General features: G+C 40.4%; 1 protein-coding gene across 3 annotated transcripts in view; it reads left to right on the top strand.

Annotated features, from left to right (window-relative positions):
* Positions 1–23,131, top strand: part of LOC140253836 (VPS10 domain-containing receptor SorCS1-like) — a 271,593-nt gene extending 248,462 nt beyond the window's left edge. Inside the window, exons 22-28 of one of the 3 annotated variants that reach the window (XM_072339819.1) lie at positions 784–896; positions 3,964–4,095; positions 14,289–14,388; positions 17,876–17,981; positions 18,139–18,299; positions 19,554–19,672; positions 20,993–23,131. In XM_072339819.1, coding sequence (XP_072195920.1) covers positions 784–896; positions 3,964–4,095; positions 14,289–14,388; positions 17,876–17,981; positions 18,139–18,299; positions 19,554–19,672; positions 20,993–21,049 — 788 coding nt within the window. In that variant the 3' untranslated portion in view covers positions 21,050–23,131. The remainder of the gene's footprint in view (positions 1–783; positions 897–3,963; positions 4,096–14,288; positions 14,389–17,875; positions 17,982–18,138; positions 18,300–19,553; positions 19,673–20,992) is intronic. The other 2 variants (XM_072339820.1, XM_072339821.1) reach the window with 2 other exon arrangements.
* Positions 23,132–23,904: the final 773 nt, after the last annotated feature.

Genomic DNA, 23,904 nt, shown 5'->3' with positions numbered 1-23,904 from the left:
GATATCAGTTTAGCATAATGCCTCTGACTGACATTAGTCCAGACTGAGACAAATGCAGAGCATTGATTTTCTTCCCAGAACCCTCTGTGTCAAATCTGTCCAACACTATATGTTAGTTCAACACAATTACTAAAAAATTAGGCTGTTTTGTAAGCTGAAGTTTCCTCTTCTTGGCCAGCAGAGGCCTCTTTACTCACACAGAAGCTGCCTGGCTCAAAAAACAAGTCAGTGCAGCATGGTACAGTCCTGCACAGAAATCCACACTGCTCTGATATTGTATTCAGGGCTCAGAAGCAGTTACAACAAACAAATGCCATGTAGTATGGAAGCAGTTCAGGAAGCACTGGGAATTCCCTAAGCATGTAGTGAAGGTGATCAGTAAGAGCATCTCTGTTAGCAAAAACAAAGATTAAGAAGCATTTTTTTCCGCAAGGCTGTCCAGTTAAGATTTCAAGTGCTTGAAACATGTCTATGAGAATATAATCACAGCTTCCTTTGCAGAGTTTGTCTTTTTCAGAAATCAAGAAGAAGGTAGCATTTACATTCTCCACACAGCTCCCCTTCCAATGCTATTCACCTATTAAAGTAAGGACCTTTTTCAGTTTAGTGACACTTGAGCAGTGAATCACGCAGATTTACTGCTGGATTCTCTGACAGTGTATGCATCACTTGCAGATTGATTAAGAAAAGCAAAACACAGACTGCAGCAGGTTTCACTAAGTTGTGCTCATTCAGCACTAAGACATTTTCAGATGTCTTACCACTTTATCATTGTATCTGCAGAGCAATTCCGGTCCTTGCGGTTATCATTCTCCCCAAATCTGGATGATTACAATCCAGATATCCCAGAGTGGAGAAGGGACATCAGCCGTGTTGTCAAGAGAGCTCTGGTGGAGGTAAGAAATGTGCATAAACTGTCTTACAGTGGCTCAGTTTCTGCTATCTGCCTACATTAGGGCTGAATAAATTGTTCTTTCAAGGTGCCTCTCTGTCCCTTGCAACTATAAAAGGAGGATAGACAAGTGTTTGAGTCTGGAATCCTAAATTTTATACAGGTGAAATGATCCCATCCTATGACAATCTAGTGCTCAGAGTCAGACTTCAGTTTATTCTTTTCAATGGAATATTTTGGAGAAAAGGGCATCTGGAAAACAAATTACCTGTGTGTGTCCCTAGCTTTACAAATGTCTTTTCTGTTGCATTGCAATTTCTCCTTTACTGCTTTACTTACACAGCAGTGGAAAGCAATACTATTCTAATGGAATTACAAATATGCTGTAGGAAACTTAGGAGACCAAAGAGAAACTAATTTTCAAGAAGCACCTGAGTACAAACCTTATGATATTTTTCATATAGCATGATTTTCATGGGTCAAGATTGGGTGCCATTTCTCCCATCAACACCATGGAGAAGCTCTGAAGATCCTTCTCTTGCTGTGAAACAGAATGTCATAAAAATCCTGTTTGTCTGAAGATTTGGGTTTCAAACCAAGAGGCAGAGAAACGTATGTTAGAAGGGACAGGTGTGTGTGTGGTGGTTTCTCAGCTCAGCAGAAAAACAGCAGAAGGAACCGATCAAAACACATTTGTGTCCAGCTGATTAATGTCTTTCCAGCCTTTTTGCATAGATGGAGTCACAAATAAAAACAGTTAAGCTTTGCTAATAACATCCACAACCTTATTTTCTACTCAAAATTGGAGAAATATCATTTTTTTAAAAAAGCAAAAAAGTCTGAATGCTCACTGAGGGATTCTTCTTAATTTCCTGACAAGACACATGGAGAGAAGGAAAGCAAAAAAAAAAAAGAACACAAAAAAAACACCAAAACCATCCCACAGTTTTCTGTAGCTTGTCCTTTTGACTTATTTATGTCTGTATCAAGCACTCAAGGTTCCATTTATCTTCAGGATGAATTTTCAAAATATAAACAACTCAATAAAAGAAAATCAAGCCATGAAATAAAAAACAAGGTTTATAAAACCCCAGTCAGTCAAGGGTATATTCCAAAAGCAGAGCAGTGAAAACACTCTTTTTATTGTTTGCATAAGAAAAAAACCTGATAGCTAATTATCCCCTTTATATAGCTAAATGATTCACCTTAAATAAGCCTTTGTTAGAAGTTCCTATAGAATCTATTGGTTTTAACTTCAATTTCTATCGTAATTAAATACACGGTATAAAAATAAGTTGAATAACTAAATAATTCAATAGGTAATTATAGCTGTGCTATAGAATTTTTATGAACTTTTACTTAAGTATTACATCCTTATTAAGGAGTCCTGCAGACTTGGATAAAAATTCTGCATAAGAAATTATAGTTCTCTACTCGAATCTGGTCTTCTCTGTATGTAAGGATAATTTCACATTATCACAGAATATCCTGTTTTGTATTACAATCGTAATTATTCCGCACATCACTGATTTTTTTTGGTTCAGTCTTCTACTTTTGGTGAAGACAAGAATGAACTGAGTACATCAGACAAAAGCTTCTGGCTAAAAATAATAATAATAATAATTCCCAGCTTCAGAAAATAAAGACTTTCCATTAACTGGCAACGCTGTGTCTTTTTCTTGACATCTTAAAACAACCTGTTAGGCAGACACAAATAATACAAGCCCTAGCTTCATAGAGTACTTGGAAAGAATATATGAAACCTTTATGTTGTTATCATTATTCTTCTAAACCCCCACTAAAAAACAGGAGTAATGAAAGCTTCTGGGTTGTCTCTTTTTATTTTCTGTGTGGTGAAAGGGAAGTCTTCCTTTCTCATAGTTCTACACAGTATTCCCTCTGCTGTCAGCAGTCACATGTGGAGGTGATGGAGAACTTCAATCACAGTTCAGTTGTTATCCCATCCTTTGCCCATTGTATCCTGCAGGGAGCAGCTGCTCCAAGTCTCGGCTCCTGAATCACTTCACAAGTCTTAGGTTTAATTAACGTCAGAGCATTTCATGTCCTGTCTGCTGGCATCTCTGAGTTGCACCCAGCTACTCTGGTCTGCCCTTATGTGAGGGTACCTCTCCACCCCCCCCAAACCAAAAAACATACAAAAAACAAACAAACAAACAAACAAAAAAAAAAAAAAAAAGAAACCAACAGCATTTAAATGACAGGTTGGACAACCAACAACATAAAAAGGCAATGGAGGAAGATTCAGCAAACTCTGTTTCTCCTCCTTTGGCCTATAGAACTTTCTGAAAGCCAACAAATTCATTTTCTGGAGAACTCTACAATGTACTCTGCAGTGTCCTGGTAACAGCAGCTGAAACCCATACACAGAGATGACCCTGGCAGTGATGCCTGTGGAGTATTTGTTTTCTGAATTTTGGCTAATTTTGTGTTGAAGAAGAGTTTGTTTGGGTCTAAACTTTTAAGATTTTCAGCCAACAATACACACAAAAAATAACTGCACATTAATACAACATTTAATATGTAAATAAATTCTTCATTAACTTGTGGAACTAACCTAGAATGTGAGCTATAAGAATTTGACCTGGGGATTCAAATCTGATTCACGTTCTTTTCTTTCCAAGTCTCTACAAGGATTTTAGCTCTGTTTTGAATAACCAGACCTTTAGAGTGCAACTCAGCCCACATACCTCACCTTTTGACAGGCTACTTCTTTACCACATAAAAAAAAACTCAGGGATCAGCTTAGAGTAGGCAGACAAGTTTGAAACAGTTACATTCAGATAAAATAAGTCATACATCAGACTTAGGAGCTCCATTCAGGATGTGTGATGATCACTCTTGCCCTAGGACTTTGTATATTTTACTGCAGAACACAGTAAAATTATTAATCCCTAACTTTTTATTTGCACTGGATTTTTACAAGATTCTCTTAGCAGTACAAGATGTAGATAACAACATTTCTGTAAGAACTGCAGTGCTTTCACAAAGAAGTTGTCAGCATTCGATGCCATCCCTGCTGTTTATCTGTCCATTAATTGTCTATGTATCAGGCAACAGGTATTTCAAGCAAGCATATTCTGGTCGCAGTGCTCCCTGGCCTGCCCACATCTGCTGAACTCTTCATTTTGCCATATCAAGATGCCACCGGGGAAAATAAAAGAACAGCAGAAGACCTAGAGCAGGTACTGTGTCTGCTTCTCAGAGATGCATACGTCTGCATTTGTTTGTGTATATGGGATTTCCAACTGAAATAAATATGGTACAAACATAGCAGATTAACAAAGATCTAAACAATGACTATGATATGTTCAATATCCTCTTTGGTTTTTTTTGTTGTTGGTGGTGGTTTTTTTGTTTTTGTTTTTTTGTTTTTGTTTGTTTGGTTTTTTTTGGTTCTTTGTTTATCATAGAAACCTAGAAACCAGCTTTGAATGTGTAACTAAGGAGTAGAAGCTCATATGGTATCCCTTGGTATAGTTAAATTTGTATAATGACTTCTGTGAGAGAGAACAAGGATTCTGTTCTACTTCATGGACACTGAAAGACAGCAGGAGGATTTAGGGGATGGTTCCTGCCAAACTGCACTGGAGTAGCCTCATGACAAAAAGTTTATGAGGTTTCCAAAAATCTGAGCAAACTCTTGAAGATAGGATTGGGTGGTAAACCCAGAAAGAGCAGAATTTCATTAGCCTTTATGATTTTAGATTATCCTGCTGCCCAGCTTCATAATTCTGGCACTGGAGTTGAGCAACTCAGGCATGTTCTTGCCTGTATAAAGCTGGAATAGATTTTGATGAACAGGAAAATTGTATCTACCTGCAAGACCCAAAAGATTCTGCCCAGGAGTGGGAACACCGTGACTGTGACTAAAACACTGTGCAGAACAGAAATCTTGACATAAATCCCACTTTATTATCTCACGTTCCAGAGGCAAAGATAATTAGTCCTATGTAGAACACCACTGTATCTGTTCATAAAGCGTGTCAGTGGCCCAAGAGCAGATGTACACACCTGCAGGTATGAGCTTTGTGAGTATAAGGGCAGAAGGTGCTATAAGCTCACAAATCTCAGCCACTGAGCCATGATAAAATGCTCAGCATCTCTGGGTGCCTGCTACTCTATCTGATGGCAGAGGAAATTTAGCATTGCTCCTGTATTTTCCCCTGAAATTGTAAATGACTAATTTTTTCCATTACTGCACGTATCAGCATTATCTTCCTCTTGTATTCCTATAGGCTTCAATCCACCAGGTCACCCATATTCTTAAACCTTCTGCTGCTCAGCATCCTTAGCAATCATGTTTTCATTTTTCCAAGTGCCTTTCCTCTGCAATTTCCACCCCCCACTCAAAAAAGATGGAGATAGATAAACTGCTCTGACAAATCCTTCCTCATTTTTCTAATTTATACCCCTTTTCTTTTACTCCATCTCAAATTTGAAAGGAAGCCAGTCCATGAACTACCAAGTTCACATCTGTCCCAGCTCCCTTCCAACACTCAGCAGCTTACTGTACACAGCTATCTATTTACTCCCTTTCTAGTTATCCATCTCTTTTTTTCCACCTGTAAAAATGGCATGTCTCTGACCACAAAGAAAAGGAGCCCTGACAGCTCTCTTACAACCCTTCAAATTGGACAAGAAGAAATGTCATTTTCAGTGGGAATCCTGCAACTTCACTGGCATCCTGTGGGGCCCAAAGAGTAACCTTTGAAGAGAGTGGAATTATTTGCCATCTGCAGCCAGCTGTTTTTTTTTAATGGAGAAGTATCTTCCCTGCTCCCACCAGGACCATCAAAGTATATTTCTTACTGGTCTTTGGCTTACTACTTCCCCCACCCTTCAGGGGGATTCTAGTAGAAAATGGCATTGCTTTCAGTGCAACTACCTAAGAAATGCCTCCAAAAGGTTTTTATGACCTTCAGCTCTGAAGCATATTCTGATACTGTTCCCATTTTGTCATCCTGTAATTTGGCCTGTAATCCTTTTCAATCCTTTCCTCAAAGTGTTCAGAGCTCATTTGCTGAGATGAATAATGAGAGCAGATGTTTTTGCTGATGATGGCTCAGATTATTTCTTAGGTACTTTATGATGTATAGTTTTCTTTTCTGATAGGAATACAAATCTGTTTTGTATTCACAAGCAAGCAACAAGCCATTCAAAGGCTAGTATGCAAGTCCGTGTGTTTGCAGGTGCAGACCCAAAGGAGTTCTGGAGAACTTTACTAATTGGGAAGGGAAACTTCAAATTATACAGAAACAAAATGGAAGTGCTTTGTACAAACACTGCAAGGGAATAAGGTGTTTTTGTTTTTGTTTTTTCAAGTAAGTACTTATTGCACAGGTTCATTGTTTCCCCACATTTTAAGGTCTCTCTGTTCAGACTCCTGGTGGTCTCTAGGTTCCCATTGAGTTTAGAGGCAGCTATGTCTACTTGTCCCCTGGGAATCTAGATCTCACTTGCCACTTGTTAAAGTTCACTAACCACAGTAAGCCACATGCTGTTGGGTACATAAATAGTTGGACTGTCAAAGCATATAAGCCAGGCTATGGACCACACTAAACAATAGATTTTTCCATTAGAGTGAAGCATTTGTCTTGCACTCTTGTTGAAACTGTGGCACAATGGTAGGTGCCTTTTTTTTTTTTTTTTCCTCGAGTTGATGCATTACTCTAATTCAAGTGTCTCAAAAATTACGTTTTCTAAGTGCAGTACTGTAGAGACAGGTGATAGCAGATATAGCTGCTTTAAACCAGTCTTCAATTACCCAAGAAAGATAAAGGTCACAGTCTGCTAAATAAAAAGAATTGCTTACCCTTTTCCAAGGATCAGGGCTCACCAAATACTCCAAAGGAAGTGATCTCTGAGTAGAGATGACTTCCTTTATGGCAGCCAGCCAATAAATGAGGTTAGGGAAGGGTGGAACCTGGCTTCTAGTTGCACAAGTGAATTACTTCCACTGGTGCTGCTAGGGCTGGCCTTGCCCTTCACTGGTGCTCAATCACTGGTTCAGACCATGACTTAATATTTCCCATACAAGTACTAATTGGTGTCATATTTCTTCACAAATTACATTCACAAAATTGAAATCTGCATGCCAGATACTTCCCACAGGAGAATAAAATCCCTTTAAGTCTTAACTGTTCTTGACAGATGAAAGAAATGTTATGCATGAGACTAGAGACGCTTTCTCATTGTGCAACATAGGACAATTCCATCTAACACAAATATAGACTGATGATCTCAGATTACTTTGTCCACTCAACTTTCTATAATCAATCTAAACTTATTCTTCATAAAAATGAAAAGGTAGTTTCATCCCGTGGAATTCCCAAACATTTTGCACATGCCAAAAAAAACAACAACAAACCTTGTATTCACAACCAGAATGCAATAAATTTGCCTTTTTTTCCCCCTCCTAAGTTACAGCACTGGTTCCCCTGCTCTGTTTCCCAGCAGAAAAGAGATACCTGCTTAAAAATGGAGAAATATTTGACAGTTACAAAATGAAGCAGCAGTTTCATTTCCATGTTGTCACTGCAGCACTTCTAAAACATTTAAGAGCCACTGAAAATAACCATTGCCCACTTGGTCTAGAATGCAATCGTTAGACTATCTTTATGGACAAGCTAGGTGTATGTTATGACTATGGAATTCAGGTAATCTGGATTCAAAAGCATAGAATTTTTCCTCTTCTATGAAAGGTAGACATCAATTAGAAATCATTCAGGTAATTTTTTTAGTAATTTTAGCACTAATCCAACTCAAAATTGCACAGTAGGAAGAATATTCTATTTACAATTCAGCAGAGGGCAGTGGTACAAATAGACACAATCAGTTGTTTCAGTGTATGTTTTTACTCCATATGAGTTATTCTGAAGAGTCATCCTTATGACTGTGCATACATTTTTTTTCTCTACATTATCCCCTAACTTTATGAAATACAGCAGGTGCATCTCTTGCTAAGTCAAACGTAAGCAGGACATATGAGAACACGAAACAGATGTGTTCATAACAAGTAAAGTTTTCAGTGTTTTCCTGTGTTCTCCATTTACCTAGCCTATTCAAAATAGCTGTAAAAGCAGGTACTGATGGACGAGAAACTCAACATGAGCCAGCAGTGTGCTCTGGCAGCTCGGAAAGCAAATGGGATTCTGGGCTCCATCAGGAGAGGGGTGGTCAGCAGGGATAGGGAGGTGATTGTCCCTCTCTACTCTGCTCTTGTGAGGCCCCATCTGGAGTACTGTGTCCAGGTGTGGAACCCTCAGTACAAGAAAGACATAGAGATTTTGGAAAGGGTCCAGAGGAGGGCCACAAAGATGATCAGGGGACTGGAGCACCCCCCCTATGAGGACAGGCTGAAGGAGTTAGGCTTGTTCAGCCTGGAGAAGAGAAGGCTGCAGGGTGACCTCATTGCAGCCTTTCAATACCTGAAGGGAACTTACTCCCAGGAGGGGAGTAAACTCTTCAAAAGGGCTGATTAATAGCAGGACTAGGGGAAATGGTTTTAAGTTAAAAGAGGGAAGATTTAGGTTGGATGTTAGGGGGGAAGTTCTTTACTAGAAGAGTGGTTAGGCCCTGGAACATGCTGCCAAGGGAGGTTGTGAATGCCCCATCCTTGGAGGTGTTCAAGGCCAGGTTGGACGGGGCCCTGGGCAACCTGATCTAGTAAATGTGGAAGTTTGGTGGCCCTGCTAGGCAGGGGTGTTGGAACTACATGATCCTTGAGGTCCCTTCCAACCCTGGTCATTCTGCGATTCTGTAAACAAGATGCAAGAGCAACTACCTAATGATATTTGAAGCCATCAATCTTATCTCTGAAAAGAGCTATCAGCAATATAGAAAGTATGATGGAGTCTTTGGCAAATGGTATCACCAGCTGGTTAGTAGCCAAAGGTGATCAACATATTGCAGCTGTGACCGCTATCTGTACCCAGCCAAAAAGATGTAAAATGACACAGATGACTGAGTATCAAATGGACAGTGATGAACTGAGGAAGCAACATACCTCTAACAGTATGGAAGCTCACAGGTCTGTGTGTCTATGTATCTTTGCTCCTTAAAACAGCTTCAGGCTTATTTCTGCTTCACTGTATGCGATGCATCTTCCAGCTTTATTTGAGCTGGGTTCTGAATCCCTGTACTAAGCTTTTAGGTTTTAGCATATTTGTTTGCATTATTCTTCCTTCCTCTTACGTTACTCAGATAAGTCAATCACCACAATATTTTAGCAAGGTAACAATTAAGTGAATACTTTCAGAGCCTGCAGAAAGTGGTGCTCATCAACCCTAGAATTTAAATGCTTGGAAGAAGAGGAACAAATACGTAAAGTTTACCAGAAGAGAATTCTTTTTAACATCTGTAGTTTTACTGCTTGAGGAAAGCCAAGCAACTAAGAAAAATGGAAAGGAAGAAGAATAATATGAACATTCTATCATTGTTTCTTCCTCTTTAACTAGTTTTTCTCACTCAGCTGCTGGTGTGCTGGTGTGCCACAAAATAAATATATTTTAATACATACATGTATATTTTCATTTAATGCTTGTAATACTATAACACAATAGGAACTACAGCAATAATAGTAGGGTAGCAAAGTCCCTAGCCACAGCAAATGAGGACAAGCCCAAATACAGCAACTATAAATACAGAAACAAAGAATGAACATGTGCTTACCTACAGAAGGCCCCAGGTATGCAGAGATCTCCAGGCAAATACCCTTGCTTCCACTGCCAGCCCTTTAATGAGGTCTGGGAAGGGTTGGATCCTGGCTCCACCCCTTCCTGGCACTCAGGGACATTGCTTGCACTTGTGCTCCCCTGGGTTGGCCCTGCCCTCCCACCAGGTGCTCAATCAGTGCTTCAGGCTGTGATTTAGCGTTTCCACTACAGTGCCATTGAACTAACTTCTTCCGTAACTATCAGTCATCTCACCTCCTCATTCTTGCTCAATATAAAGAGCAGACCTGGATTCTCAAGACTCCTGATCAACTTTGCTTGGCTAAAGTGCATCCTTGTTCATATTTCCAGGGTCTATCTGGGTTTGTATCTGCTGGTCAGTTCCACAGGTATGTTCCCCCCCTTGTGTTCTCATGGTATCTCTCAGTACTGTGTCAGCCTAATTTTGGCATCTTTCATCAAAGAACCTAAGTAATTTCTGCTTGACCCAAGTAAGTTAGTGACTTTGGTCTTTTCAGAGCTAAGACGAGTCCTCATGTGAAGTAAATAAGTTTTTTTTTAGGGTGAGTGGCCCAGTTTAATGTAATCCATGTTTGCCCTGACTCCTGTTTCACTTTTTTACTAGCAGTTCAAGTTGCTCCCTACCAATCAATGTGCATAATTCTTTCCTTAGTTGTTTATTGATTTACCCAATGAATTGAACAGAACTGTAGCACTCATTAGTTGAGATCCTTACACATTATCTTTAAAAATAATCTAGATTCTTAACTAGTACATACTGGCACATTTGAATCACATTCAATTAGTGTAAACCAATTTACACCAGGGATTTCAGAATTTGATAAATGAATGGAAAAATGCTCTTCTGAGTGATAATTCTGTTTCTTGGTTTATACAGTTCCTTCATAGTCCTAATTCTGACAAAATGCTGAGAGAAGCCAAACTAATTTTTGTTTTGCTCAATTTTTAAATTGGAATCTCCTTTCCTTCACAAATTGTCTGTTATTATTATTCATTATGTGTCTTTTGATGAAAAATGATACATGAAGAATGGTTTCTATTACTGAATTATTTTTGCACATCATGCTTAATTCTGCAAATGAAGCAGATAAAGTCAATGAGGCTCAGTTAAGGACCAAAACTAATTCTGAAAGCTAATTATTTTCACAAGGGAGACTCTTCAAGACTATAAATTAGAAGGTTGCTATTCTAAGAAGTTACATCTTCAGCTGAGTTAGTTACATCTGAGTGAGAGAGAAACAGGGATGCTAAACTGATGCTAACCTGTTCCCCAGCCGAACATCTAGCTGTTCAGTTAGAGTTGTGCAGATATTCGCTAAATAAATAGGCAAAAGTACTGTGATGTTTCCTCATTTGCTTTTTGAACAAACATATTTCCAGGTTACCACTTTAAATGCAGATATGACATAAAGGCAGGCAAAACACCTTGTTTTCTTCTGAAGCCATCTTATTACCTCAGTAAGTGTGAGATCAGCCCTCGTGTGCAGAATTACTTCAAACATGTTATGTTAGCATTCAACACAAATCATACGAGAGCCAGAACCACACCTAGGTTAAAGTCCACCAACCTGTGATCCATTGAGCTAGAAACAGACTTAATAGAATAAGAATGGCAGAAATCTCACTTCTCCAGTCTGAGTGTGTATCTACACTTAAGATCCTCCTCAGATTGTGTGAGGACCAGAAACAACATCAGCACCAACAACTCTGGAGTGTTGTGTTCAGTCCCAGTGTGAAGTTGGCCTTTTAACAGTGTGTACCTGCTCAAATAATGAAATTTTTAAACCAGAGCAAATGGTTTATACTTCAGATTATTTTAGGTGTATGGAAATAAATTTTTTATTTGCTCTTCTTTTATATAGAGATATGTATGTTTCATAGGCAATCTTACTTTCCATAGAAAAGAAAATTAAAATATTGTACCACATGAACGAACATTTTAAAAACATATCTTAATATATCTTTTCTTCCTTGTGTAAGGAAGGCATATGTCTGACTCTTAACAGATCTAGCGCTTTTTAAGGTCTTGGACTGTTATTCATTTTCAGATTTGTTCAGAGTTCATAAAGACCCAGGTAAAAAGCTGCACTCTGAAAGCTGCCGGGAGAACAAATACTTAATTAAGCTAAGGGAATATGTGGTGTACTCTAAGCAGCATGAACAGTTTCTGCCTGTTTTGACTCTGCATGTAGTCCTGGAATACTGATGGCAGAAATGCTGATGACTTCAGGCAGAAATAATCTTTTTCTTAGTTGCATTTATACAGTGCGGTCTTCATGTACAACAAGGTAACAATGCAATACAATGACAATTAACTTCAGTTGTGATTGTTTACTTTTCCTTTCTTCATTTTTCTTACTGCTTCACTCTTGTGACCTCTCTTTTTTCCTATTTTCCATCATCTTGCCAGCCAAGAACATTTGCTGGCTTTTCTCTCACACTCAGCCTGCTGGCTAGGAGACTGCCACGGCACCCTGCAGCTGTAGTGTCCCTGTGAGTGCCACCATTTCATCCTCCTCATCTCGCTGCAGGACTCCTTAGCCAGGCCAGAAGAGATACCAGCATTTCTGCACATCTCTAGTGCAAAACAAACTCTCTGGCCCCTTCTCATGCTGACTTTTTCTAGGTTCTGTTCTTTTATTCCATGCCCAAATTCCTGATGAGACCTGTAGTAGGTAACAACACTCGCTCGCTGCATTCTCAGTTATTCATCACATGAGCAGACTTTCTTTTTTAGTTATATTCCATGAGCCATAATGTACCTGGTTTACAATATTCCATCTGCATCTGTTGCTCCAGTTTTAGAGATGAAGCACTCTTTATAGTTGTCAGTCTTGGTTATTAAAATGCTCAAATTCTTAAAGAGGGATATAATTTGCTTCCCAGGCTTTCTTCACATACAGCACAGCTTTATGTCACCATCCCTGCTGCTCTGAGCTCACCAGATGGTTCTTTGTGAGCAGGTGGTATTTTTTCTTACTGTTGGAAGAAATATATTTACTCATTCTGGCACCCATGAAAAAAAAAATGTAAACTTTAAAGAGATATATTAAAAATATAAATAAAATGCTTGTAAGAGTTATTGCCAAATTGATATTGGACCAAAGGCACCTATTCAAGTGATCAGCAGCCAAAAATGAAGTGTACAAGCCAAGAGAATTGAAAGAACCATTAAGAATGTTAAAAAAATAGAAGCAGCAGATAAATCTCTTACTGTGATGAATGATAGCCAAGGAACATCTAATCATATCAGGGTAGATTTACTGAAATAGCTCAACCAGACAAAAATGAAGAACATGAAAAGGATGGTTTAAAAAATATTGGAATGTTCTTTTCTTTCTGACAATTTTTCATTAATCTTCAAGAAGGAATAAGGATTTATTTAAAACAAATTAAATTAAGTGTTGAGCATTACAGTGCAGTTCCTCTTTATCTTGGCATGGCTGTAAAAACACAGCATTCTTTGCAATCACGTAAGGGATATGGGGTGGAATTTTCTTTGTCATTTTCCAACCACTTCTCCCTCATTCATCCGCGTGCAAAAGAGTGAGTATCTTCCATTGGAAAATTGCTTAGTGCTGTGAGAAAAGATGGAACATGAAACATCTCGAGAATGAACATACAGAAGAAAAAGGAAACTATGAACAGTATGTCTAGCCATTTCCATTCCTTGATTAATCTATTTGGAGTTTTGCTTTCAATAGGAACATACCTGAAAATTCCTGGATACAATTAAAAATTAAAATGGAGAAAGTAGCTGTGTGTGCATGGTATAAAAAACTGGTTTTACACAGTGATGTCTACCAACAGGTTGGGCCAAAGCTGGTCTTCTCTACAAACACAGATTTCAGGCACTGTTACCTTAGCAAATGCTCATCTTTTCTGTTGCATCATTTATGGTGGAATAACTTGCTTTGTTTTTCTGCTAGAGCTCTTCTTGTTTTCATCACAATTATAGAAAGAAAATGGAGAGAAATAAATGTTCTGTGGGAGTTCTCTTTCATGAAAGAGAGGATAGGAGCACGTTCTCTCTGTGAATCCCAGAAGAATAGATGTAACGTACATTTTGTGTAAGACAAATACACCTCGTATTCAGTCAACAGCATAGACATAATCAGAGCTTCGAATTGTTCCTGATACGTTTCTGGAATCAGCTGGCCTGAAAACTAGGGTTGAATGAAATTAAGTTTGTTTCTAGGACTTGAAATTCAGCTGGGGTAAGAAGTTAAACCCGTCATTTTGATCCAGGCATGTTGGGAAGATGCTGTAAGAAACTAAAGCTGACCACTCAGTAATTTCTTTGCTTTGAGCAGATGAATGGTAACAATTGAAATGCTTATTTTTGCTGTGCACTGTTGTGGGATGGTCCTACAGGCACTCAGTCTGGTGTAAAGTTCTTTTGGGGCTCCATCTGTATTTGCTGTTGGGCTGCTTCTAGAGGAGTGTGAGGGGAAAATTTGTTTGTATCAGTCATTGCTAGCCATCCACATGCCATTCTGGACATACATGGAGATATGTTCAGCCTCCACAAAACATCTTTTTATGGGGAATTTATATTCAGAAAGTCTGGTGCCTTTGCAAAATCTTTGCTTAGCATACAGCTCCATTTCTTACTCACCTCTTGGCAATGTAAGCTGATGATAAGGAAACAAATGCAATTCTTATTTTCTTCTTGCTTCCAGATTTCAGAAGTACTGATCCAGAAACTGAACCAGAACTTGGTCTATTTTGAGTTGAAGCCAGGGGTTCGAGTCCTTGTCCATGCTGCCCATTTAACAGCAGGTGGGTGTCCTCTTTCTTAGTACTCACTCTGTTGATATTTAAGCACAACACAGCGTGTGAGCAGAATTAAAATGCCCACTCCAGTTCTCTGTTCTTTGTCATGTCAAAGGTACAGTGGCATTTAGAGACAGCAGTAGTAGAGATATGTACTTTTTGGCCGTCTCTCTCTGAAATATTCAACAGCTGAGTAGCGCCATAGTATATTCCACCTGGATCACAGAGTGCAAAGTTCACCAGCAAGTGTTGAACAGTTTCTGATCATCTGGAGAAAAAGAATGATCACAGCAGCAAAGCGCAGTTAGAAAGCTGTTCATCAGTCCGAAAGACTAGAATCAATTTACATATGCATATCCACAAGATTAGGCAGTTTGCCCTTTAGCTAATCCTACTTCAAAATAAACCAGCTCTGAAGTCATGATATTTAATTACACGTGTCTCTGCGTATTCTGTATAGTAAACCCCTCATTTCACAGTACAGTCCCTATTTAATTATTGCTGGAGATGGGACCTATAAATCCGTGCTTAGGGTTTTAGGAAGGCTGATCAGCTGATCAGGCTGATCAGCTCCACCTGCTAACATGCAAATAAAAAGCTTCAGTTCACTCATACCAGTGATCTGCTCTATAAAAAGCTGTTCATGGTATGAACAGGTCTGGCCAAGCTGGTGTCAGCCCATGTGCTGCCTTGTCAACAAAAGAGAGGAAAGGGGGACTGTTTAAAAGAAGTGTGGTGTGACTGCACTTAAATCCTTCTAGAAGAAAGCCTTTTTGTTAGCAATATTTTGTGTTTCCTTTTCCAATAAATTGTAGTTTGAAAGAATTGCCCCAGATGTATATGGCAAGGCCCCCCTTTACCTCTTGATACTGCAGGGACATACTGGATTTAATGCAGTAGAAACACGATGCTTAAAATCATATATCCAGCCTCATCTTTCATACAGGGTGAATCACATCCATTTGAATTTCATCCAAATTTTGTGCTGTATGTAGAAGCCTTCTGCACCTCCTAGGAGAGGAATCTGGGATATCTCTGCTTGAGGAGTATCCCCAGCTCAGGGCTGCCTAAAAGCTGGCCAGCTCTAGTGCCAAAGCCAGACAGATAGCACAGGTACTGAAGGCATTTCTCTTGGGATACAAAGCCTCATGTTCTGCCCTGTGCGAACCAAAAGGTGGGGTCTGTCAGTGCGGCACACTGCTCTGCTGTGTAACAGAGACTGCATAGTTTAGGTATGCTGCATAAATACAGGATCTTTGTGCTTGCTGAAAATGTATATCTTTGTGTTTATGCACACACCAGGAATGAATACTTTTTGTCTGTAATACATGCAAACAGTCATTTGTGCTGTCAGGTAGATTTTGTTTTCTTCCCTTCTAAGCAATCAGTGAGATGTGAGTGATTGCTGTAACCACCTTCACAATGTCATATAGGAACGCTACAGGATTTTGTCTCTTGCAGGAATATGATTCAGCAAGAACGCAAAATAAGTCTGGATTGCCAAATTTGATATTAAAAAGCCCAAAGAGCAGCTACTGTGGAGTCTTTGAGGGAATATTGTCCTTTATCACGTTGCTGATGTCATGGTTCAGCTTCTTGAGTAAATAAAAAGCCCGCTTTTGTGACATCAAAACTGGGGAATAGCTTAGAATTTGACAAAATGCCAAAAGAGAGGTTTATTTTGCTGCTGAAAGCTCTCGTTTCCATTGTAAAGGAAGAAGAATCCTGCTTTTCAAATTCAAGATTTAAAAAAAATGAGTAAGACAAAGCAGAGATACCTGGAAGTGGTTCACTCAAGGCAGGACCAGAACAGAAGTAGTCTGTAGAGAGCGTCATCTGGACAAACATGTATGTGAATCCATCCCCATGTCTCAGTGCACAAGTGTTGCTCCTTGTGCGTGTGCCTGGTCATGCAAAGCAGAAATCTCAGCATCAGAGAAGCTACAGAGAACAAAAGTGCAGGTATCTAAATGAATTTGGTGTGGACATTTGAGCAGAATGTGCAGAAATGAGCCTCTTTGTGCATGTTGTATTTAAACACATGCATTCCCTGGGACACAGAAGAATGACAGGTGTTGGGCTCAGCACATTTCACGCCTCTCTGTTCTCTGTTCAGGCCACACTGGAGGAAGGATTAATTAATGGCAATTCTGGACAACAGATTGCAATCCATTTATCATGTTTATTTCTGCTTCTCATGAAAAAAGAATTAAAACAATGTCCCCAACCCAGTGAACAACAACCTCCATTCTAAGAGAGAACAAAATATGCCAGCATTCCTCACAGTTAAATAGCTGTTTGTGGCAAGGTTCTGAGTGCAGTATTAGAACAAGAGCATTGAGCGATGCTGGAATCAGTCAGAGTGCCACTTCACCATCCCACAGAACTGCAGAGAGCCACACAGTACAAACACACACAGTTCAGATCTATGAAGGATTCACAGCAATAGAAGCCTCAGCTTCCTGAGCACAGCCTGACGGATGCGCGAAGTTTTTCCACTTCTCCTGATAAAATCTGGTTCATAGGCTGGGTGTGACTGCTGAAAGCATGCATATGTGCTACACTGCTGCCAGAGTCCTTCTGTTTGTGTGCGTTATTTGAGTGATAAAAACTGCCTCTATTCAATAGCGTTTATTTTGTATTTCTGGGATAGCACACTTCTGGATATTCTGTGTGGCCTTATTTTGCAAAGGGCTAAGAAAAGGTGCTGCAAAACTCTAAAGAGAAGCACCGGGAGACTTCCTGTTTGACTAAGATTTTTTATTTTTTTATTTTTTTTTATTTTTTTTCTTGAGCCTTTGCACTTCCTTGCAGCTTGTGGGAGAGAGAACAGGGCATGGGGGAGAGAGAAGTGTTCAGAGGAATAGGAAAGGGATAGATGAAGAAACTGAAGATGTCAGAGGTGTGAGAAGAGCTTGCCATGGTAAGGCATGGATGCTGAGGCAATGTCTGTGAAGGGCACCAGACTTCTGATTGTGAAGAAAGAGGACCGAGCAGAGAGCAGTACATTTGGAACCAGGACACTGTTGCTTCAGTAAAATCCAGTACCAGTTGCTCATTATTCAGCAGGTATTGAGAGCTACCCAGACTAGCTCAGGGCAAAACAGAAAGTCAGCGTGACAAGGTAGCCCATGGGTAGCTCCAGGATCCTTCAGCAAGTCTGGGTATGGTACTCAAGTGACCTTATTTGCAACTACCTTCAGAAACTGCCTGCAACATAAGAGGGTATTTTTCAGACTTTATTCTGTAAAGTGCCAGAGAGGAGAGGCCTCTAAAGAGAAAGCTATGGTGCCTTCAGGGCTTAGGCTGAGCAGGACAGCTAGTCTGAACCCAGGTTTTTTCCCAGCTGTATTAGAAAGAGAGAGAAGCCCTGAAGACAGGTGGACAGATGAGACTGTTTAAATACCATAGGAGAAAATTAAGTACATGTTTGGAGAGAGAACTTCTCCCTCTAGGCTGAAGGTGACTCTAATCTTCCATGCCTCTCTTGCAGCTCCCCTGGTGGACCTCACTCCCAGTCACAGTGGTTCAGCAATGCTGATGCTCCTCTCTGTTGTTTTCGTGGGACTAGCCGTGTTTGTAATCTACAAATTCAAAAGGTATGACCTTCCCTGGGCCATTTCCTTCCCCCACTGCTGCCGGGGATTTGTTTGCTGGGCTTTCCTTTTCACAGTGATTTGTTTCTTGGTTTGCAAAAGCTAATGCTACATCATCTGCCAGAGTACCCCCCAATGATGGTTTCTGTTAATGTTTTAGGAAGATTCCTGGCCTTAATATATATGCACAGATGCAGAATGAAAAAGATCAAGAGATGGTCAGTCCAGTCAGTCAGAGGGAAAACATACCTAATGTCCCTCAAAGTGAGCTGATGAGCCCTGAGCAACTAGTAGATGAGAAGTTGGATGTCCAGCCCATAGGTAAATAACTTGCAGCAACCCGCAGTTGGTCAGACTCTGACTTATAATTGGCTAACCCTTTTCTCAGTCTTCCCCTTTCCCATCTCCCTGCACACTCCTCCTGCCATCCTCTTCTGCTGCAGTATTAGTTTTGCTACAGGAAACCTTGCTAACTCTCCCCTCTCCCTCACTGCCCTATGGTGGAAGGGAGAGAAAGAACTTCAGGCTTTTCCCTTCTCCTAGTTGCTCTGTGTAGACCCTCTTCCCTTCTCTGCTGCACTTAACTTGCGCTATAAGGCAATTTAATTTATTTTGCTGGGGCTAATGTTGTTATGGGGCTACACCTCACACCCGAGTCCCGTCCAGGAGAACTTCAGCCACCCTCACCTGGAGCATGGAGGTGAGCAGGTGATTCGGTAAGTCAAATCTAAAAGTTAAATATTCATTCATGTTTTCACTGCTGCGTCCTTCGTGGTGTGCCAGACCTCACTGCCAGCAGCAGTGCTATCCTGACTGATTCACAGGGAAATAGAGCAAAACCTGGGATCTCAACTCTGAGCTGCTGGGTTTGCCCTTAGGCTGATTGCTCCCACGACTGTAAAAATAACTTTAGGATTTAAAGTGAACAGCATTGAGGTGACCATACTGGGTTCAGTCACCCATTTGCTCCTGCTTATGTTATTACATCACCCCAAATAAAGTAAAAGCACTGGGATGAAGCAGTGAGGTTTCAGTCTGGGGACATGTTCTTCTAAAGCAAACAGTGCTTAGGGATTACTTGGGTATTGGTCAGCTTCATTTGTAAGGGGAAAGCTCTGCAGGCCCAGACCACAGGAACAGTGTGGGACTCCAACAAATAAGAACATAGATATGCTTTACAGGAATTACTCATAAAATGTACAGTTCTTCTGACTCAGATAGATTTGATGCATAGTCATAACTAAGATCCTTTATTTTCACAATTTGATGTCTTAGCTACCACAGAGAGAGAGCAAGGGGAAGGGCAAATAAAAGAGGAAATATGATGTACTAAGTTTTCTGGCCTGTGAAACATCCTGGGAGGAAAAAAGAAGAAAATCTCTTGAAATCAGTGTCTAAACTGGAAGCTCCAGTGCAGTCAGTAGTGATTTCTTGTCACACATTCACCAAGGGGAGGTCTGGTAGCTATTAAAAGCTTTTTAGCAACTATCCATCAACAGACCTGGATATCCCTGCTTAGCAGTACACAGGATGGAGTGAGGGAACCAACCTTCCCATGTGGTGTTCCCCATACAGAGCAACCCCAGGCCACAGTCCAGAACCCAAGGAAAGGAAATGCAGCCAAGGTAGTCTGGACAGAGGACTTCCAAAAGGCTTGTGGATCACCAAGAGGTTTCAAGCCAAGACCCGGAGCGGTGGGTCCTAAATTTTAACAATTATTCTTTCTTTTATTTTTTCTTTTCTTTTTTTTTTTTTTCTCTCTCTTTTTATCCTAGAAACTCCAAAATTGGTCTAAGTTGCTAAGGGAGAAACACCCAATTTCAGGCCAGGAACTCAGTTCCCAGAGTTAGTTGAGCTTTGAGATTTCTCTTTCTAAAGGAATGTAATGATCATGACTTCCACTGTTGGCAGAGAGTAGCAAATGTTTTCAGAGGTCACTCAGACTGAAGAGACAACAAGCTGCTAGCTCTACTCTTGCTGGTGATGGGAATTAGTCTCTTGAAGCCTCTGGGATCAGAGAAGTCAAAAGCCAATTTGGGGGTTTGGTTTTCATTTGGTGCAACTGCAGCATTTTTGGCTTTCTACAATAGCTAGTGTTCTGTGGCTTTCTCAGCTGTACCCTGCACTGCTGGATGCTGTATTGAACCAGAAATTGGCCTTTTATTCATCCTTGAGTTTCACCTGTAAGTACAACAGTGAGCACAAAAGGGATAGATGGTCTCAATTCTCTATCAAAAGAAATCCTTCCAACAAACTTCCTAGGAGCTTGTTTTTCCATTCTGGCAGTAAGATGAATGTGGAAACTAAATCATCATTGACAAATAATTGACAATCATTGACAAAATGGAAAGGTCTGGATGTAGATGTGAATAAAATAAAGTGAAGGGCTCTTACCACTTGTATACAACTACTTCATGTGTTTTTGTAAATCAGCAGTTCCTTTTTTAATGAGTTTTCCTCCTTTTGGGAAAACCAAACAAGACTGTAATTGGGTGTTTCTCTTTTCTATGCTTGTTTAGAAGCTGTTGTTTTTTCCAGCTCCTCTGACTAACATTCAGAGGCCCTTCCTTGGAGGAATGTAAATGAATGTCCCTGGATCATTTAATTTTCTCTCCAAACCCTGGCAGCAAAAAACACAGTTCCTGTTTTCTGGGTGTGAGTAGTTTAGGCTCTTCTTTTGCAAAGGCAAACATTAAGGTTATTTATGAAATCTCCAATACCTTCTAATTGCAAAAGAATTACGCTTTTCCTCTGAGGATCTCAGACCCTCCTTCCCTCTACCCCTCTGCTCTGGCCTCTCCCTCTTCTGTTCCACATGGGTGAATCATCTTCATTACCAAAAGAACAGTACATCAGTACTTCAGTGTTTTGAATGACAAGAAAACATTTGTGGGAAGAACATATCAGTCTGGAACCGTTTGATCCCAAAGGCCAGCAAGGTGATACCTTCAAACATCATCGGCAAAACACACCTAGTATTTACTGACTCTCATTTTGTTCTCTCTTTGCCACAGGAAGTATTTCCACAGCTGCTGAGCCCCAGAGCACAAAAGAAATCCCTACCTATGTAAATGGTTGAATTGAGGACACCGATATATATCTATATTGGAGGAAAAAAAAGAGAACTCATTGCATTTGGACTTTTTAATTCTTCAGATGACAAAGGGTTTTTAGCTTTAAGCCTGTGCATGTGGACATTATACCGAGACCATAGCAGAACTGCATTGTACAGGTGTTCAATTTTAGTGGGGGGTGGGGGGAGAGGAACTGATATCACTATACACCCCTGCAGCCCCTTCCCTCACCCCTCCACTCTCTTTTCTTCTGATCTGTCTCTAATTTGTAGAAAATTCATAATGATATAGGCCAAGAATATGCATGGGGGTCTCTTCTTTAGGGAGATGGGTGGGCTGGGATTTGGGGGGAGAAGGGTTGGGGAGGTGGGAGGGAGCATTTAGGGTTCTTGGCTTTAGATTTAACTGCTCTTTTAGCACTTTGGGCTGGGGGAGGGCTAGCCGCCCCAGCAGACTTTCATAGGACACAAAAGAAATCACACTGGAGTTTAAAGGCACTGAAAATCTTCTTGGGTCAGTCTGGTTTATGTCTTAGTTTGGACTCTGCCCTTCATTCCTCTAGCTGCAGCTGCTGCCTGCGCCCCAAAGTCAAGCTAAAACTGAGTATGAGCTCAGGCAATCCCAACCGCAAAGCCAGGCTCCTTCTTATCAAACAGCTGTTTAGCCTACTCACACCAAGGCACCTCTTTGATAGCACTGTTTGGAAATAACTTTCTGCCTCCTAACCTTGGACTGAACAGAACTAGGATGCATTACAGGCAGGGAGGTCTGTATTGCCAGCATAAACATACTTACACTGTGTTTTGTACCAGCGTTACACCTTGAATTCTGACTAAGATAAAGCCTAATAACACTCTTTACTGCTTTTATTGTTGATCTTGGGAGTTGTCTGGGGAAGTCCAGGAGATCCCTGCTTTTTGGGAGTGACCCCAAGGCCTGCCATTTGTTTGAAAGTTATTTGTCCACTTAACAGAGAGCAGGGGGAACAGTCTGTTTGCAGTTTCTCGTGACTTTCTTGGAAAACCTGTTTGTTTTCTGCAGACTACTGCTGTTTGAGGTGGAGAAGGGGAGAGCTAAGCTGGATTAGGCTTGAGCATTTTCCCATATATTTTGAGCCCTGGCACTGCAGGACAGTTGTTGAACAAAGTCTGAGTTCCTACCAGTAATGTAAGTGGTGTCTCACATTGCAACTGGAAATGTACTTAAGGACATGTGTATGCAGGCTACACAAAAGAACGGGGAAAGCAAAGTTAGCACACCTCAAACAAGTCCTTCCAGAGCACCAGGTATCTGGCTGAAGCCTATCCCATGGCCGCCACAACTGCTGATTTACAACACCACTCAGGTAAATTCAGAAATAAGATTTTGGTTTGAAGCGCAAAGAAAGAAATACAGTTGCCAATCCACGTTTATTAGCTATGCTAGGTGAAAGCCAGTAGCAGCCAGTTCATAATTGGTGTAGCAGGATTAGGATGCACCTTTATTCCTGATATGAATATGTCTTGTTCAATAGATGTTGCACAAGGCAACTTTTGTCAAATATGGGGCAAAACAACATTCTTGGCATTGCCTGGGGTCCTGGAGCTGGGGGGGGGATGATTTTGAATTTCTCTGTCACAAAATGGACATCAAGACCACCCAACCTCCTAGCTGGCAAGAAAAACAAACACAAACCATATGTAAGAACATCCATCAGACCTGTAGTAGGCAGAGGATGATCACAGTCTGAAGTCCTTTGCCACTTTCTCTAGTCACTCGGCAGACAGGTAGAAACACAGCAGTTTGTATGGCTTTGCTATTGTGTTTGCAACTACAGCTTTAAGAAAGATGGGAAAGTTTTGGTAGCAACTGTATAATACTCCCCACTGAAGTCCAACATTAGCCAACTTATTTTTATAGTAAGCCAATCAAAAAGTTTTCTTATAGTGTTGGAACTATTTCTAATTTTAAAATTACTTTTTTTCGATGTATTTTTTCATCTTCTTTTTTCCCTTTCGTTAAATACAATGTAGCGTAATGTATTGCTATTGTTTATTGCTTTTACAGTCATATTTATTAAACAGATTATGTCTCTAAATGAAGGCCCGTGTTTCTGTTGCTCATTTTAATGCTCTCTCCTAGACTGAGATCACTGACTATGTTAAAACAGCAGGAAAACCTTTGAAAATGCAGGGATTTTTAGTAGCGTGGAAGTGAGAGAAGATGGATAAAGTGTGCTTCTGAAAAAATGCTTTACTTACAAGCCAAGATTAAGATAACTTTCTCAGCCTTCAGGCAAAGTGGTTTATAAGTGAAGCTTGGTACTCTTACATTCTGCAGGAAGAGAAGCTATGAGATGCAGGGAGAAGATGCTGTTTTTCTGCTTTCCAAAGAGTCACTGGATTGAGCTCTTTTGAGCTGCAGCTCCATTCTTTGCCTATGGTTATCTGCCTCTATACACAATTACTGTTAAAGGTTCCTTTGAAATATGTTTTGGTGTACCCTTTTGCTGACATTGATAAAGGAACTACTGCCATTGCTACTTTTACATTTTACACCTGAAAGTAATGAAACATAGGAAATTTCAGTCATCTTACCAGGTAACAGTGGGTGCATGTTGCTAAGAAAAACATGCAGCTGCTCTACTTTTCAAGCTGGGATGAAAGCACCAGATTGTTTGCAGGCCTCCCTGCCACCAAAGCCATAGTATTGCATGGTAAGTACAGAAGTTTGCTTACTGGAGGAGCACGGCATTTTCCCATCCTGGTAAACACACAGTATAATTAATAGCCTGAAATGCTGAAGCGGATGCTAGCATTTCCTTACCTTCCAATCAGGGTTGATGAAAAGCTGGTGCAGTGATGTCCGTTGTG

The sequence above is a fragment of the Excalfactoria chinensis genome, chromosome 6, assembly GCF_039878825.1.
Source record: "Excalfactoria chinensis isolate bCotChi1 chromosome 6, bCotChi1.hap2, whole genome shotgun sequence".
NCBI lineage: Eukaryota > Metazoa > Chordata > Aves > Galliformes > Phasianidae > Excalfactoria > Excalfactoria chinensis.
Note: the sequence above shows the minus strand (reverse complement) of the source record. Positions and strands in the feature narration are given on the sequence as shown.